Source organism: Galeopterus variegatus, unplaced genomic scaffold (genome assembly GCF_000696425.1).
Source record: "Galeopterus variegatus unplaced genomic scaffold, G_variegatus-3.0.2 Scaffold2991, whole genome shotgun sequence".
In the NCBI taxonomy this organism is placed as follows: Eukaryota; Metazoa; Chordata; class Mammalia; order Dermoptera; family Cynocephalidae; genus Galeopterus; species Galeopterus variegatus.
Window position 1 is genome coordinate 72,832 of NW_007729102.1, and position 14,633 is coordinate 87,464.

The 14,633-nt window shown below is 43.0% G+C and overlaps 1 protein-coding gene across 2 annotated transcripts in view; it reads right to left on the minus strand.

Moving 5' to 3' along the window:
- Positions 1–2,530: 2,530 nt before the first annotated feature.
- The window catches only part of PLP1 (proteolipid protein 1), a 16,794-nt gene continuing 4,691 nt past the window's right edge, over positions 2,531–14,633 (minus strand). Inside the window, exons 2-7 of one of the 2 annotated variants that reach the window (XM_008583655.1) lie at positions 9,560–9,746; positions 8,540–8,696; positions 7,196–7,364; positions 6,651–6,724; positions 5,779–5,844; positions 2,531–4,678 (exon numbers count right to left, since the gene is read on the minus strand). In XM_008583655.1, the coding sequence (XP_008581877.1) occupies positions 4,607–4,678; positions 5,779–5,844; positions 6,651–6,724; positions 7,196–7,364; positions 8,540–8,696; positions 9,560–9,746 (725 nt within the window). In that variant the 3' untranslated portion in view covers positions 2,531–4,606. Of the gene's footprint in view, positions 4,679–5,778; positions 5,845–6,650; positions 6,725–7,195; positions 7,365–8,434; positions 8,697–9,559; positions 9,747–14,633 lie in introns of both variants that reach the window. The other variant, XM_008583654.1, reaches the window with a different exon arrangement.

Sequence of the window (14,633 nt, forward strand, 5' to 3'; positions counted from 1 at the left end):
TTGCGCCCGCACCACACTCAGCCAGTGAGCGGGAACCGGTCACCACATGGGATCCGAACCCCTGGCAGGAGCGCCGCCACACTCCCAAGCGGCGCACTCTCCAGTGCGCCACCGGGCCGGCCCATTAATTCCTGTCATTTATTTATTTAATTAATTAATTTATTTATTTATTTTCCTTTTTTGTCTTTTTTTGTGACCAGCAACGGATCGCAACCCTCAGTGTCGCGCCCGGACCGGACCAAGACCGGCAACGGGATCGCAACCCTCGGTGTTGCGCCCGCACCTCGCTCAGCCAGTGAGCGGCCGACGGTCTGTATGTGGGATCCGAACCCTCGGCGGGAGCACCGCCGCACTCCCAAACAGCGCACTGTAGCAGTGCACCACCGGGCCAGCCCAATTCCTGTCATTTAATTGCATCTTGTTTAGATGGTTTAAATATTGATCATTCTTTCCCTTTTTATTTCTTCTTCTTGTGGTCACCATTATTCCGATTCCAGATGAGTATTCCCTTGAGAATTTCTTGCAGGGCTGGTCATGTGGTAGTGAACTCCGACAACCTTTGTTTATCTGGGAAATACACCACTTCTCCTTTCTGAAGGAGAGCCTCACTGGGTAAAGAATTCTTGGCTGACAATTTTTTCTTTTAGTATCTTGAATATACCATTCCACCTTCTTCTGGCCTGTAGGGTTTCGGTTGAGAAGTCTGCTGTTAATTTGATGGGGATTCCCCTATAAGTGACCTGATGCTTTTTTCTTGCTGCTTTTAGAATTCTCTCTTTGTCTTTGAGCTTTGCAAATTTAACTATAATGTGTCTTGGGGAGGATCTTTTTGGATTGAATCTGTTTGGGAACCTTTGAGCTTCCTGGATCTGAAGATTTGTATCTCGCCCTACACCTGGGAAGTTTTCTGTTATTATTTCCTTGAATAGGTTTTCAATACCTTTTCCTTTCTCCTCCCCTTCAGGAATACCCATGATCCAGATGTCAGAGTGCCTGAAGTTATCTGCTATCTCTCTTAGATTTTCCCCATTATTTTAAATTCTTTTTTCCTTTTGTTTTTTTGTCTGCCTGAGTTATTTCAAAAATACCATCTTCAAGCTCTGAAATTCATTCTTCTGCTTGCTCTAGCCTGCTGCTCAAGCTCAGTTGTGTTTTTTATTTCATTGAATGAATCTTTCATTTCTAGAAGTTCTGCTACACTCTTTTTTAAGGTATGTATCTCTTTATAGATTTCCTCCTTCGTGTTCTAGATTTTTTGTTTCATTGTGTTCTCTAATTGAGTCTTCCTTTATTTCTTCAAGTTTTCTTAAGATCATTGCTCAGAATTCTTTTTCAGACATATCAAGGATTCCCTGTTCCATGGAGTCTGACTTTGGAACACTACTTTATTCTTACAGTGGTGTCACTTCTTCCTGTTTATTTGTAGGTTCTAGTATTTATTGGTTGATGTTTGGCCATTTGGGAGAGGGTTTGCTTCTACTATTACAATGAGGTTTGCTGTGGAGTGGCCCTGGATGCTACTGTGGTGGTGAATTGCCTTTGATTGACAGTAGGTGTGGTGTTGGTTATGTTAAACCACCTTGGGTCCTGTTCCAGAATCTGTGGTCATAGAATGAGACCCAACAGTGTGCAGTTCTGCTGGGCCCATGTGGCACTCCCCTCTGGGTCCAAGGAGGGGGAGGGACTGCCTCTGCCATGCAGTTCTGCTGGGCTCACCTCTGGCAGGCTGGGGTGCATGGGCTGGCACTCCCCTCTGGGTCCAATGAGTCCAGGGTTAGTTCTTAGTGGGGAGGATGAAAGAGTGAGGCAGCTACTTACAGCAAAATTCTTCCAAAACTAGCAAGGACACTGGGCTGTACAGCTAATTTTAAGTCAGCTTTCTTTAGGCTGGTCATCAGAGTGTGCCCACGAGTGCCAAATTCGAACCTAGCATTGTGGCAAGATTTTAATGCTATGTCCCAGGTGGTCTAGTGGGCTAGCCATCCAGGGCAGTAGATGTCACTAACTTAACAATGCCCTGCCATAGCCTGTTTATATTTACATTGCCCTTGCCATATTTACTCTGCCCTTTAAACATTAAACATTAAACTTTTCATCGAGTACTTTCCAAATACACTAAGTATTAGTGATGTATGAAGCACTAAGGGATCATTATCAGAATATCCAAACAATTTAAAGAAAAGCTAATGATAACTTAATTCTAAATGCACTAGGGGCTGGGGCAACACTATGGTATTGAAGAAATAACCATATTTGACTCTGAGTAAGCAGAACACTCTGAAACCCAATGTTGATAAGGAAAGAAAAAAAAAACCTTTAAACAGGCAATGAATTGGTATCAACACCTGAGTTCTACTCTAAGCTCAGACATGTACTTATTGGATTTCTTTGGGTAAATTACTTTGCCTCGTTTTCTTAGGGTCTCCAGCTATAACAATAGAAGTGATCTATTTATCTATTATTTACCTCAGAGGAGTGTTGTGAGAATGAATTGGATGACCTGAAAAATAGATGAGCTTCTTGAACAAAGTACAATTTTTAAGTTTTTATTGTGAAGTCAAACAGAACAATTCAATCAAAGGACACAGTTTTTGATTGATAACATTCTTAATTTTATTTTCTTTAATTTTATAAAATACATTTTGTAAGATAAGTTCCTAAAAGTTTATCTTTTATGTGTGTTAAAATTGAAATTCTATATCAGAAATGAAGGAAACACTTTCAGTTGATTAACTCTCTTTGTGTGTGTATATATGTGTGTATGTATGCAAGTGAGGTTCTCAGGGAAGGGCTGGTTATTTGTTATGTTATTAAATCAAAACAAAACACAAGGTATGCGTTACTTCCCTTTCCTTAATCTTGATTTATTTCTTATAGAAGTTTTTCCCTCCCGTCCCTCTATGCAGCCTGGAAGCTTATCTTGTATACTGGTCTGAAAACAAGTATCAAGTGTCTTTTTGTAAAGATCTTACATTTCCTTAAACATTGCTGAAACCACTTTGGGGGAAAGAACAACACAACTCTTTACAATAAAAAAGCTACAGTAAAAATCTTTCCTTCAGTAAAAAACAATCAGACAATTTTTTTTTAACCCAAAGTGAACAAGAAAAGGAAAAGACTGAAATCTGGGAGCTATGCTAGTTTCAAACTCTTTCTGCCTGTCCCTTTCTGTGGAAGCTTGCCAACTGTATAGCTGATGGCTGGTGTATTCTGTTTAGTGATGTACACCAGGAGAAAATACCCTTTATGTTAAACTTGACTCTTAACATGCCAACATAATATTGCTAAGTAAAACCATCTCCCACTAATTAGAAAGAACAATCAAACAGATTATGCAAATTGAGATTCAAATTCACCTATCTATTTCTGCAAAGGGCAGAATACTTACAGAAAATCTCAGCAGATTCATAGAACTAGCCAATTGTAAGTATCACTCGTGATGCTTAATGGTTAATTTTCCTTTTTTAAAGAATCATAATCAAAGAATCATTCTCCAGACCTTTCCGATACAACCCCAAATAAGTAAGAAACAAATTGGAAAATGCAAAATGTGTATCATTCTGAAACAAATCAAGATTTTAAAATCACTGACTATGACTGAATGGATAATACTCCATGAAAAGAGCACCATTGTGAAGATATGACAGAGGCTAGAGCACACAACTAATTAACAGAAAAAAGACATGCTATCCAAAGAGTTATCTATTCTGTGTCTAGCAGAGGGCCATTTCAGGTTACACTATTAGCCACCAGCAACTGCTGCTCCTTAGGCCAGTCTTTTTTCATGTAAGCTAGTTTCCTTTTATTCTCAGCTCCTTGAAAACCACAGGTTTGTCATGGTAGCTGTTATCAAGGAGAAGGGAGTGAGATGTTGACAACACCCTGTTTCTTTTCCCTAATGAGGTGTAAAGCCAGATGCCCCCTCTGTCTACACAGACACTATGCTCCCTTATGCTATAAGTAAGGTTGGCTGAGTTAGAGCTTAGTCCATTGCCATCGGGGTCAGCGCTCTCTTTCCATAGGTGAAAGATCCTTGCTTTGACCCCCTTCTCCCAGCTGCAATAGGCAGATTTGGGCAAATGCTCTTAATGCTTTGCTGGTATTCTTTGTTTCTTCTGTCTTCAGTGGTAATAAGGAGACAAGAGTGACTTCTCTGTTTTGTACACCAAGGAGAATTTTGGCCCCTATAGATGGCAAAGGGACCGAGGACATTCCTTCTCTCTACCTGAGCATCTTTCTTTCCACTTTGTTTCCATCAGTGGAAGTGCCCTTTGAGAAGAAGGCCTTTCCTGTTCCTCAGAAGAGCTTGAAAATTGAAGTAGAGCCTCTGTTCCTTTGTGACTTGCAGTTGGGGAGTCACCTTCTTAGGCATTTCCCATTTCTAGCAGGAACCAGCTGTGAAGCAAAATGACTAAAAGAGGTACATAAGAGGGGACGATCCACAGGGAGACATTAATCACTGTAAGACTCTCCTTTCTTGTTACACTTGTCAAGAATGAAGAGGGCCAGTCAGTGGCAAAGGCAAAGAGTTAAGATGGGAGACGCAGCATTGCAGGCTGTGTGGTTAGAGCCTCACTATTAGAGAAAGGGGGATTTCTATGAGACATCAGAACTTGGTGCCTCGGCCCATGAGTTTAAGGACAGCAAAGTTGTAAGTGGCAGCAATCATGAAGGTGAGCTGTTGGGAACAAAAGAGAGAAAGAATATGAGCAACAGTAGAAAAGGAAGCTCTCCCTCCTCAAATCCTTTCAGGAATGAGGAAAAATAAAAATAAAATCATAACTAAATAGAGGAAAACTCCTTGCTCTGCAAGAAGCAGCATATCCCAGGCTTTCTCCCTATACACTTGACTAGAAGTCCTCTCTTCCAATGGCCCAGACCCAGATAATCAAATCAATAAAGATTTATCCCACACCTATACGCAGCGTACCACTGAGTTTTCCTCAGGGAAGTGAACAATTCTTGGGCTCTGCCACATCCACAAGTCTGAGTGACATGGAGTCATAGGATGCCTGCTGTAGACACACAGCCACACCAAGCAGCATGTATCAATTTGTCTTGCAAGGTGAGGAATTACTCAGCTTTGAATAAAAACCTCAGCAGTAGGCACCAGGAGTTCTGTGAGCTCATCCTTTTCTGTTCACCACTTATTCGATGACTTCAGATAAATCACTCCATTCTTCAGTTCCTTAGGTTCTTAATCTGTACAATGAGTACACTACACTGACACTGCACTATAACACTGCCAGCAGGACATGGGAACTAGAACTGCATTATAGCTATAACAATGTTAATCATGTTAGGAGGCCTTCCAGTATTTCCATGAGAGTAATTAAATCCATTGGAGAGTGTACAAGATGGATACATATCTATAGTATATAGAATTCCAAGTTATAGCAAATTATGTTTAATGATGTTTCAGCATTCTTCTCACTGATCTGACCAGGATGTGTTCAGAATTAACTGTAATTTATGACCGCAAAACACTTAGCAATATTACATGTTCTGTAAATGCTAAATATTATCAGTCATGACTATGAATCTCTTAATTCCTCTTTCATCAGACCACTTTTCTTGTTCCTGTCTAATTTCTGAAATTCTTCTGCCTTGCCAACCCAAAGTAGAAGTATACAGCCTCTACATGTTACTGTTTTTTCCCAGTAGCTTCTCTCCAGCGTTTCAAGGTTGGAAGGCGTCTGTCTTCTTGCCTTTTAGCATAGCTGTACCGAAAGTGTCCCAGGACCATTTATTGGCTAAGAAAATTCAAAAAGAACTCACCAGGGAAACCAGTGTGGCTGCAGCCCCCACAAACGCAGCAATAAACAGGTGGAAGGTCATTTGGAACTGCAAGAAAATGCGAGAGAGAGAACTGTTTCTTGCAACAGCAAAAATATACTCCCCTGTAAATTGTGAAGGCAGCTTTCTGAATGTGTTGATATCTTTCTTGTGTGTTAATCCTGCATCTCTAACTAAATTTCCACTTCCCTAAGGGTAGGTCTCCCATTAGCACCTAGCTCCATAACACCCAGAACACAGAATACTCATAAAATAGTGTAGTGCTCTCAAATAATCAACTGGCTCCCTACAGTTGTGCCCAGGGTCCCAAAATTTAATGTCAACACTTTGCTTTGAAAGAAATAGTTTGCTTCCTTCCTCCCCAGGATATACTTTTATCCCCCTTCCTCACTTGTGTAAAAAGTGATTCTCAATACAGAGTTTTCTTTTCAAAATGTACTTAATTTGCCTCTCATTAGCGATTAAGAAGTTTCAAATTGAAAGTGTTCTATAAAATCTATGAATGTCTCTGTGCATGGTCCATTCTCTTGATAAGGTTTTTAACTAAAAGAATAAAAACTTCCATTTGGGGAATTTGGCCATTATGCTCTATCTTTACTTAGGTTAGCTACAAATTTCTCTTGTAAAGAAGGAAGTTTTCGAATGGAAATCTTTCTACACAGCTCTAGGGAAAATGGGGGTTTTACCATCTATGCTCATTGATCAGGCATACTCAGCCAATATTTTATAGAAGGCAATCTGCTAATTCAAAATCCAGCAAAGAGAAACATTAATCCTTAAAATTGAAGGCTATGGGTAGAAATTTGTATGGTATGAACCATTTCATTGTAAAATAACCCAAATAGCCCACTCACCTCAGCTGTTTTGCAGATGGACAGAAGGTTGGAGCCACAAACTTTGCCAGGGAAAGCATTCCATGGGAGAACACCTAAATAAGACACAAATCAATCAGTGTAAGCTTTGTGGAGTTATGGGGCCCCATGGAGACTTTTCCCCAGAGCCCTTTTTCCATCTCTAATCATTCTGGCTGTAAACTTGGATTCTACCAACAATCAGGATCCTCTTTTCTGAAAATTTACAAAAAAAGAAAAGTTGGTATTGAACAGTTGTGAAGGCTTGTATTTGTTATTGAAATGTGCTGTTTTGGGGTTGTGAACAGCAGTCAGCTAGAGTAGAGCAGTGTGAACAACCAAGAAAACTCCCACTGCTTCCAAGTCCCCTTGCCAGGGAATATATATCTTTGTGTTTTCAGTGGGGAGAGGTTAACAAACTAAGACACAGGCATTCATAATCGTATAATTTCCTTACAATTACCACCCTCCTTACCCTAAGAAAAGAAACAACTATCTAGTGCTTCCATAGTGGGTAGCAGAGACAAGGCACCCATGCACTAACTCACCGTACATTCTGGCATCAGCACAGAGACTGCCTATACTGGCAGAGGTCTTGCTGGGGAAGGCAATAGACTGGCAGGTGGTCCAGGTGTTGAAGTAAATGTACACAGGCACAGCAGAGCAGGCAAACACCAGGAGCCACACAACGGTCAGGGCATAGGTGATGCCCACAAACTAAAATGATTGACATGGGATGGTTAGAAACCAGCAGCAGCCTGCAGATGTTGTAACACAAACTGGGAGATCCTGGGAGCGGCATGTGCCAGACAATGAAAACAGATTCCAAGGATCTCCCCCAAATGAAATTAGTGAGCAGGGCACCTCTGCCAAGTGTCATTGGCAGTATTTACTAGAGAACTGGCCCCAAGTGTGACGGAGGGTGGGGGGAATGGGTGGGGGTTGGAGTGAGAAGGATCCCTGGGTTAGAGAGGCTTCAGGGGACTTGGGGGGGGAAGATAAGGTGTAAAGAGGTCAAAACAGATCTTGAAAGAAAGTCGTGCCATTTCATGCCTTAGGCTGAGCTTAGAAAATGTTCCTTGTCACAGGATTTTTGTTCCCTAGTCATTGAACAGAGTCAATAGGAGACAAATTTCAGATACAAAAACCTTTCTAAGCTAACTGTTGGCCACAAAGAGACATCACCATAACCCATACATGTTCAGCCCCTAAAGGATCTTTAACTCTAGAGACTGAAAACCAACATGTGCCTTACTAGAAGCACGAATAACCTTCAGACAAAGATAAAACATTAGATGTGAAGATCTACTCTAATTTTTTCTGGGACCTCCAACAGTGTGGGGTCCCAGAATATTGTGGATTCCACCTTGGAGTCAAGTATTTAATTTCTATGATCCACCCACCCTCTCAGATCAGGTGCCTACACCTCCACCCCCTGAGCATCATTTTAGACTCTTGTACAGTCATATTTACTTTTGTGGTCCCTGCTAGGAAGGTAGTAAAATGACACCAACAGATGGCTTAGAAATGGTCTGATTGTACAAAACATCCCATAAAACTCATGCTTTTCCTTTTGAAATGAAATTTTCTAGGGAACCTTTGAAAGGTGAGTCTAAGCTGGCTGGGCACCACGTTCTTCCCGACCTCATTCGGCTGTAGCCATCACTTCCTCACTCAAAAACCAGGCCCCTAGAGAGGACCCAGCCTTGGGTGGGAATGAGGCCACAGTCTCATGCCCAATTGTCCCCCACCCCTTGTTATTGTCACAAAATCCTGAGGATGATCACCTTGTCGGGATGTCCTAGCCATTTTCCCAAACAATGACACACCCGCTCCAAAGAATGAGCTTGATGTTGGCCTCTGGAACCCCTCCCCTTCTGGCCCCCTGTTACCGTTGCGCTCAGGCCCTTGCCGCAGATGGTGGTCTTGTAGTCGCCAAAGATCTGCCTGACTGCACCGGTGGTGTAGAAGCCCTCAGCCAGCAGGAGGGCCCCATAAAGGAAGAAGAAAGAGGCAGTTCCATAGATGACATACTGAAAGGCATGGATCCTGTGTCAACAGATAGACAAAAGAGACCAGAGTCTAATTAATTGAGGACCCAGATCCTTTCTCACATAAGTGAGGTACACACCTGAGTTGGCATCTTAACAAGGCTAGAGGTTTCTTTCTGGTGGCTGGCCAGTATGGGGATCTGAACTCTTGACCTTGGTTTTATAACATTGCACTCTAACCAATTGAGCCAACCGGCCAGTCTGGGATACTTCAGGGGAATCACTAGGGTCCTCTTCCGTACTTTCACCCTATCTTTATTGAAGTAAAAGAAAACAGGGAGCGTGTGGCCAAGAGCACATGCTCCTCCCCCCACACCTTGCTCTCCCTGCGACCTGGAGAACCAGGGCCCTACTCGCCTTGTCTGACCCTTCAGAGATGCTGCCTTGCAGGAGAGAGGAGCTAGACAAGAAGGAAGAGGGATGAAGTAACAGGAGCCTAACCTGTTCTAGGAACAGGAGAGTCTGAGAGGATGCAAGCCGTGTGTCAGACCAACAGCAGTGACTCCACTCCGTCTAGTCATTGTGCCTCCCCTGGATTCTCCATACCTACCACTGTGGAGGCTGTAACTCAGGCAATACTAATCAGACATAGCAGAAGTTAAGACATATGTGAGAAAACAAGGAGGGGTGAGATGGGGGCTGGCAGGCTGGCAGAATTCCCCGTTCTGAATCTGGCACTTTCCCTTCATTTAGAGCTTCAGATATGGTTTAGGTGGAATCTGTACACAGAGAGAAGATTCAGGAATCCTGTCTGGCTCCACCCCAATCCCCTACTAGTCACTAAGGTACTGATGAGTTCTGTATCTCCAGGATAGATAAAGGGAAAAAAAGATGTGTCTGTGTAGGAAGACAGATACTTACACATTGATGAGATACTCATAGTCCTGGTAGTTTTTGGAGAAATAGGTCTCAATTAGCTTTTCTGTGCCAGTGAGTGCTTCATGTCCACAGCCACAGAACAGTGCCACCCCAAAGAAACACAATCCAGTGGCCACCAGGGAAGCAAAGGGGGCCCCTACCAGACATCTTGCACAGCACTCTAACAAGCCTGTGGGAGAAGGAGGGAAGACAGTCAGGCATGTACAACAGGAAGCTCACACCACTCACACCACTCTGCCAGACCAGGCAGCACCTGTGCTCACAAGCACGGAGAGAGTGGGCACCTCAGAATCCAGAGCAGGGGGGTTTAGGGGTTGCAGCTTTTGGCATGTGACATTGACCCAGAATTCTTATTTTGTTTCATTCTTGAAAATAAATCGTTACCTTTAATTCCCAGAATTTATGGTGCTTTTTAGAAAATAATTCACTAACTCAAGTAACAAGCCAAAGAGATAATGGAATCAATCTCTCCTTTCTTATTGCTCTGGTCTGTTTGTTGCTTGTTAATCATTCATCAACTATTTATGAAATACTATGTGTCTGGCATTGTGTTGGGTGTTATATGGGATATGAAGAAAGAAAAGACATAGGCTCTGCCATATGGGAGTCTTTAGTTTCTTGAAGAAGAATTAGCTAGGTGGACCTAATATTTTCAACTAACAATTCCAGGCAACCAAGTAAGTGGTTACAGAGGGTAAATGCACTTGGAGTTCCAGGAAGGGATGAGTGCTGGCCAAAGATGTTGGTACTGTCAGACAGGACTTGAGCCTGAAGAGTATTCCAGGTGGAGAAAACATTGGAAATTTCAGGCTCCTGGATATTCCTGAACACTGTGTATATTTGTTGCAAGGAATGCTTAATTCTTCTTAGTCGAGATATGTAGGGAGCAGTCCAAAGAGAAGGAAGAAACTGGCATAGGACAGGAAGTGATAATAGGAGGATTACGATTACTCGCAATAATCAAAATGCAGGCTTAATGATTTTGGATACTTTGCATAGCTGTCTTGTCCCCCTATACTGCAACTTAGCCAAAGTTCCCACCCTCAGTCATACATTGAGGTTCTGTCAATACAGCTACAAAAAGACTTTATGCAAAGTCGGCAAAGCATGAAATTTCTTTCTGGCACAAGGAAAACACACAAGGGCCTGGGAATACAGGTGTTTAAAAGTGCTAAGAGTCCCTGAGATCCCCAAACCTGGTATCCCATGCTCCAAACCAGTGGTGCTGAGAAACAGGAAAGTAACATGAGAAATCACAGGCTCTGAAAAAGCAACTGTGTCTCTAGCACTAGTCCCATGCCCTAAGGTGTCACATGGAGTCAAACTTAGCAAATGCCAACTAGGGGACTGACTTGATGGAAGAAAGGATGGCTTCCTCTGGCCTCTTGGCCAGATCCCCGAAAGATGGAAGAAATGAAAATGTTAAGCCCTTCAGACAAAAATTCTTTATATATACACATAAATAATCAGCAAAAGTGCTGGGAAGTTGCTATTTTTAAATAAGCATGCTGTGGCTCTTTGTAAAATGAAAATAAATTGTACTAAGTTTTTAGTTTTGGATTTTTATATTCAAGCATTTCTCCAGGCCAAGCTCACTTGTCTATATCAGGGTACCAGGGGAAAGGAGAGTCCTATGTCTGACCCTCTTAATACTAGTATGGTTTCTTTTTAGCCCTGAGTGCCTGAACATCCATTGATTTGCATGGTCGAACTGCATCAATGTGAACAGATTTCGAAGGACCAAATTATCTCTATCATGCGAAAGTTGAGGTAGAGGCATTTGTCTCTGTTCTCAGAGCCATAGATTGAGTGAGTCCTACTACGCACCATCCCCTGAAATAAGAGCCTTTTCCTGGACTTCAAAGAGCCTCTTCTTCAAAGATCCTTGAATGTCACACCAGAGATGAGGTTCAGAAGCCCAACCCAAACAAAGTAAGTAGGTAACATTTGCGGCAGAACTGAACTCCTTTCCTTTTCCAAGACCCGAAGCACTACTGCCACAAAACTTGGCCTCTATGAGAAGCGATCAATTTGTAGCTGTGCTGCTATAAGTGGAGGCCAATTTTACTCAGAATGAACTTTGCAAGAATGCCTGGTAAGAGTGCTTTGGCAGAGCTGGCCCATTGTGTGTATGGGGTGGGGGGGGTGCACACGTGCACACATGTATGCAACTGTGAACATACACATGTATACTAGAGAGAAACACTAGAGCTGAAATGGATCAATGCTCTCAGGAAACATTCCAGAAATTGATCTTCCTTTCTCAACAAGTTAAGATACTAAATGCATCCTGTACGTCAAGAAATGGAGCTTGGAAGTAAACAGTACCACCATTTTCTTTCTCTGCTTATTCAACTTCTCCCCACCCCCAAACTCTTAGAATCTTCTAGTAAAGAAGGTCTCTGAAGCCTGGGAGTGGGGGAGGGGAAGGTCAGCGACCCCACTGTTCCCTCTCTCCCCAGCACAGGATCGGAGCTTGGACAGAGCCCTCCATAGCTCCCCTGGACAAAGAAGCCTTGTTTTTCTCTGAGATCTCAGGAGCCTCATTGGTATTCTGCAGGGGCTTGTAGGCCCGGGGGTGGAGAGGGGGTCATACCCAGGGAACAATGGCAGGACTGTCTGTTTAGCCTGGGGTAAGGAGAGCCATCCACCCTAGCAAGTGGCCGTACTAGGCCCACTCATTCATCCCAGCTTTTTCACTGTGGGAAGAGCTAAATGGTGGTACAGGTGTGATGGAGGATGGAGGAACTTAAATTCTTGCTAGTCAAACACAGAATTACACTCTAAGCTTTAGCTGATGCCCCCTCTAGGGCTGGAAAGATGAGGGGAAAAATCTTCTTTAGTGTATCTGATCCCTCGATCATCATCCAAATAACCAGAGAGTGTCATATGTAGTGTTCCTAATGAGTGAAAAGGGGATAAGCCTTGGGAACAACTCTAAATCGCCAAATGATAATCTTTTATTTTACATCCCTTTTTCATCTATTTTCTTACAGCTCAGATAACTTAGCACCCCTTTTTCCACTCCACTGCTGCTCAAAGCAAGGGACAAGAATGACATAGGCTTTAATGCGTCTCTAACGTGGAGTCAGAATTAAATGTCCTTAAATAAATCTATCACTATTGAGCTATAAACAGTTCAACAATATCAGAATAAACAAACATCAGATATCCATCTCTTCACAACTGAGATAAAACATTTCTTCTGAGGGCATTTGAGTTCAGCAGACATGAAGAATTTCAGTCTGTCCAAGCAAAATATCAAACTTTGGATTCCAACTGGGAAAAACTCAGAAGACGCAAGAAATAGTCTTTTTATCAAAGTAATTGATAGTCAAAGCATTCCTAGAAAGGTCCATCCATTGGGTTGACTTTGATTTTTCAAAGCCCAAGAAATGTCGTAGGGTATGGGTGAACAATAGCCTAAAGCCACAAGCTGTCCATTTTAGAATTCCTCGTGGTTAAAAGGGTGTGGGTTTGGTTCAGGAAGGCTGTGAGGGATTCTGGAAGAGAAGTTCCTGCACTCTCTGCTAAAACATTCTCACATTTCCAGGCTAAGTACCAACTGCAACATAGTACAGTTGGCATAAAATAACTACATAGTAATGATATTACCCAATGCAACTCTCTTGTATGAAAGCGCCTGACTTTGATGAGAGGTCATAGGAAAAGATAATGAACCCTCTCCAGTGTTTTCCTTTTATTTCTGTTCATGTGGATTCAGTACAAGCATAAGCACATTAGCAATGACCTAGACACTATGAGAAACAGAAGGAAATTATAAGGCCCAGTCCCGTTCTTCAGAGAACTTGCAATCTTCTTGGGGAGAACAAACTTAGGTCTGTGAATCAAAAACCACAACTACTTATAATCAAGTATTAAAATGGTTATAACCAAGTTTATAAACGTTAAGTTTTATAAATGTAAACAAAGAGAAAAGAGCAGTTTGGGGTTGGCTACAATTATTTGCAAACTCCCCAAACAAATCTAATCAATCTGTGATAGAACTTCAAGTCCTTCTCACCAAATGTTCTTCGCAGCAGTCTGACAGAGATCAAGAGGACTACTGGTGACTCTCATACAAATCCAGGCCTATCCAAGGGTCGGTGATGATTCTGATGCTGTCTCTTTAAGCAGAAGCCAAGAGCTCCCAAGCCCTCCCTCCTTTCACATGCCCTGGGCACGCCTCAAGGACCAACTACATGATGGAAATTCAGCGTGAATCTGGGAACTCATCAAAGGGAAGAGAGGAAGGGCTTTCATTGAAGGGAGTGGTAGAAAGAGACCAATTGTACCCTGCACAATTTCCAGCCTGTCCCTTGAATCCAGCTGACAAAGGGAGAGAGAGAAGAACCCTATACAATGGAGCTAAACAACAGGCAGGCTCATTGAGTGAGGAACTGGCCCCATCTCCCTAAGTCTCTAATCTGCACTACAGTCTTACCCTCCTCCCAGAACCCACCCCTTAACCTCACCCCATGAACAGAGGCCTCCTTGATCAGGGTTGATAGCGTTTGACAGGGCCAAGATGCTAGAGCAGCCGTGACTGGTACTAGGGATGGATGGGGGATCAGTGGGTGGGTTCTAGGAGTAAAACAACAATCACCAGGAGGTGCTGGAGACAAAGACTTTTGCTTCTGGCCTTACCCTGGTCAGACAAAGCCCTGCCTATAATCTTGTCTTTCCTACATGATATCAGCACTTATACCACATTCAAGTGCTGGAAAGGGGCCTTGTAGCATGTGGGGCCTGGGAATCCAAGCCTGCTGGATAGTTAAGTCATGTGGACAAGGTTAAATAAAAAGGAATCTTAGGGGCCGGCCCAGTGGCACACTGCTACAGTGCGCCGCTTGGGAAGCGTGGCAGCGCTCCCGCCGAGGGTTCGGATCCCACATACAGACCGGCCGCTCACTGGCTGAGCAAGGTGCGGGGGCAACACCGAGGGTTGCGATCCTGTTGCCGGTCCCGGTCCGGTACGGGCGCGACACTGAGGGTTGCGATCCGTTGCCGGTCACGCACAAAGACAAAAAAGGAAAAAAAAAAAAAAAAAAAAAAG